Here is a 950-nt window from a genome sequence, read left to right as displayed (position 1 = left end):
GAGTAAATTTTGAAGTTAAAAAAGAAATCGGAGTAAATCTACTGCGATCGAAGCAGAGTCCGGACGCTGTTGGATACAAATTTAGTACTTCGTCGTGTACATACATATGTACATATGAATTTATGTACATACGTACAATGTGCGTACACATGTAGACAAATATGTACATACATACATTTGTATGCAGGTGTGCATTATTTCAGTGTTAGACGATGTCGACATTTCCGAAGCCGCGATTCGTGAGGCGTGAATTAATTCAATGGAATTGAGATAGAATTCCCTGAAAAAAATTGAGAAAATTGTTAGCACAACTAATGATCACTGTCTATGGGCTCATTATGCGATCGCGTTGAGCTGTGAAATGCCATGAGATGTTGAAGAGCGTTAAATACTTACCCAACAGCCGCCCCGCGCAATCTCCCTCTTAAGCAAAACAAAACAAAATTTTCCGGTTTTGTCACTTCGACGCGCGTCGCCAATGTTTATTTGTACATGCAGGTCCATAGTTGGATTCAACTTTTACATATATCTTATTGCAGTAGTTGTTTGCAAATGACAACCGTAAAGGAGCAACATGTCAATGGTTATCACTACCTCCCAGTTAAACATCATTATCGACGATTTCGACATCATTCATCTAACGTGTGATCGATAAAGCAGTCGTGGCACCTTCTACCTCCGATTTGTGTTAACCAGACATTGAACAACCGGGCCTGAAACTTTTCATCCAATAATAGCAAAAGCTTGGCGTGGCCCATACGCAAATTACCCTGGATACTCCAGAGTCATTCGAATTGGAATTGGAGATTCGTATTTCACAGTGGCCGGCCATCTCATACAAATTCCTACCCCACCTTCTATGCAACAACATAGTATTTTGTTAATAGGTAATGTTGCACCACCAAAAAAAAACGGCCCAACGAATAGGCGAATTGAAAACAGCAGCAGTG

General features: G+C 40.4%; 1 protein-coding gene across 1 annotated transcript in view; it reads right to left on the bottom strand.

Moving 5' to 3' along the window:
• LOC118747385 (T-box protein 2-like) overlaps nt 1-222 on the bottom strand; it is a gene marked incomplete in the record, with an annotated part of 75,114 nt that extends 74,892 nt beyond the window's left edge. The window contains 1 exon segment of the mRNA XM_036481435.1: nt 176-222. Coding sequence (XP_036337328.1) covers nt 176-222 — 47 coding nt within the window.
• Nucleotides 223-950: the final 728 nt, after the last annotated feature.

This window comes from Rhagoletis pomonella, unplaced genomic scaffold, assembly GCF_013731165.1.
Source record: "Rhagoletis pomonella isolate Grant_MI unplaced genomic scaffold, Rhpom_1.0 Rhpom_scaffold_00012, whole genome shotgun sequence".
In the NCBI taxonomy this organism is placed as follows: domain Eukaryota; kingdom Metazoa; phylum Arthropoda; class Insecta; order Diptera; family Tephritidae; genus Rhagoletis; species Rhagoletis pomonella.
The sequence above is the reverse complement of the archived record's forward strand: the minus strand, read 5'-3'. Positions and strand labels throughout refer to the sequence as shown.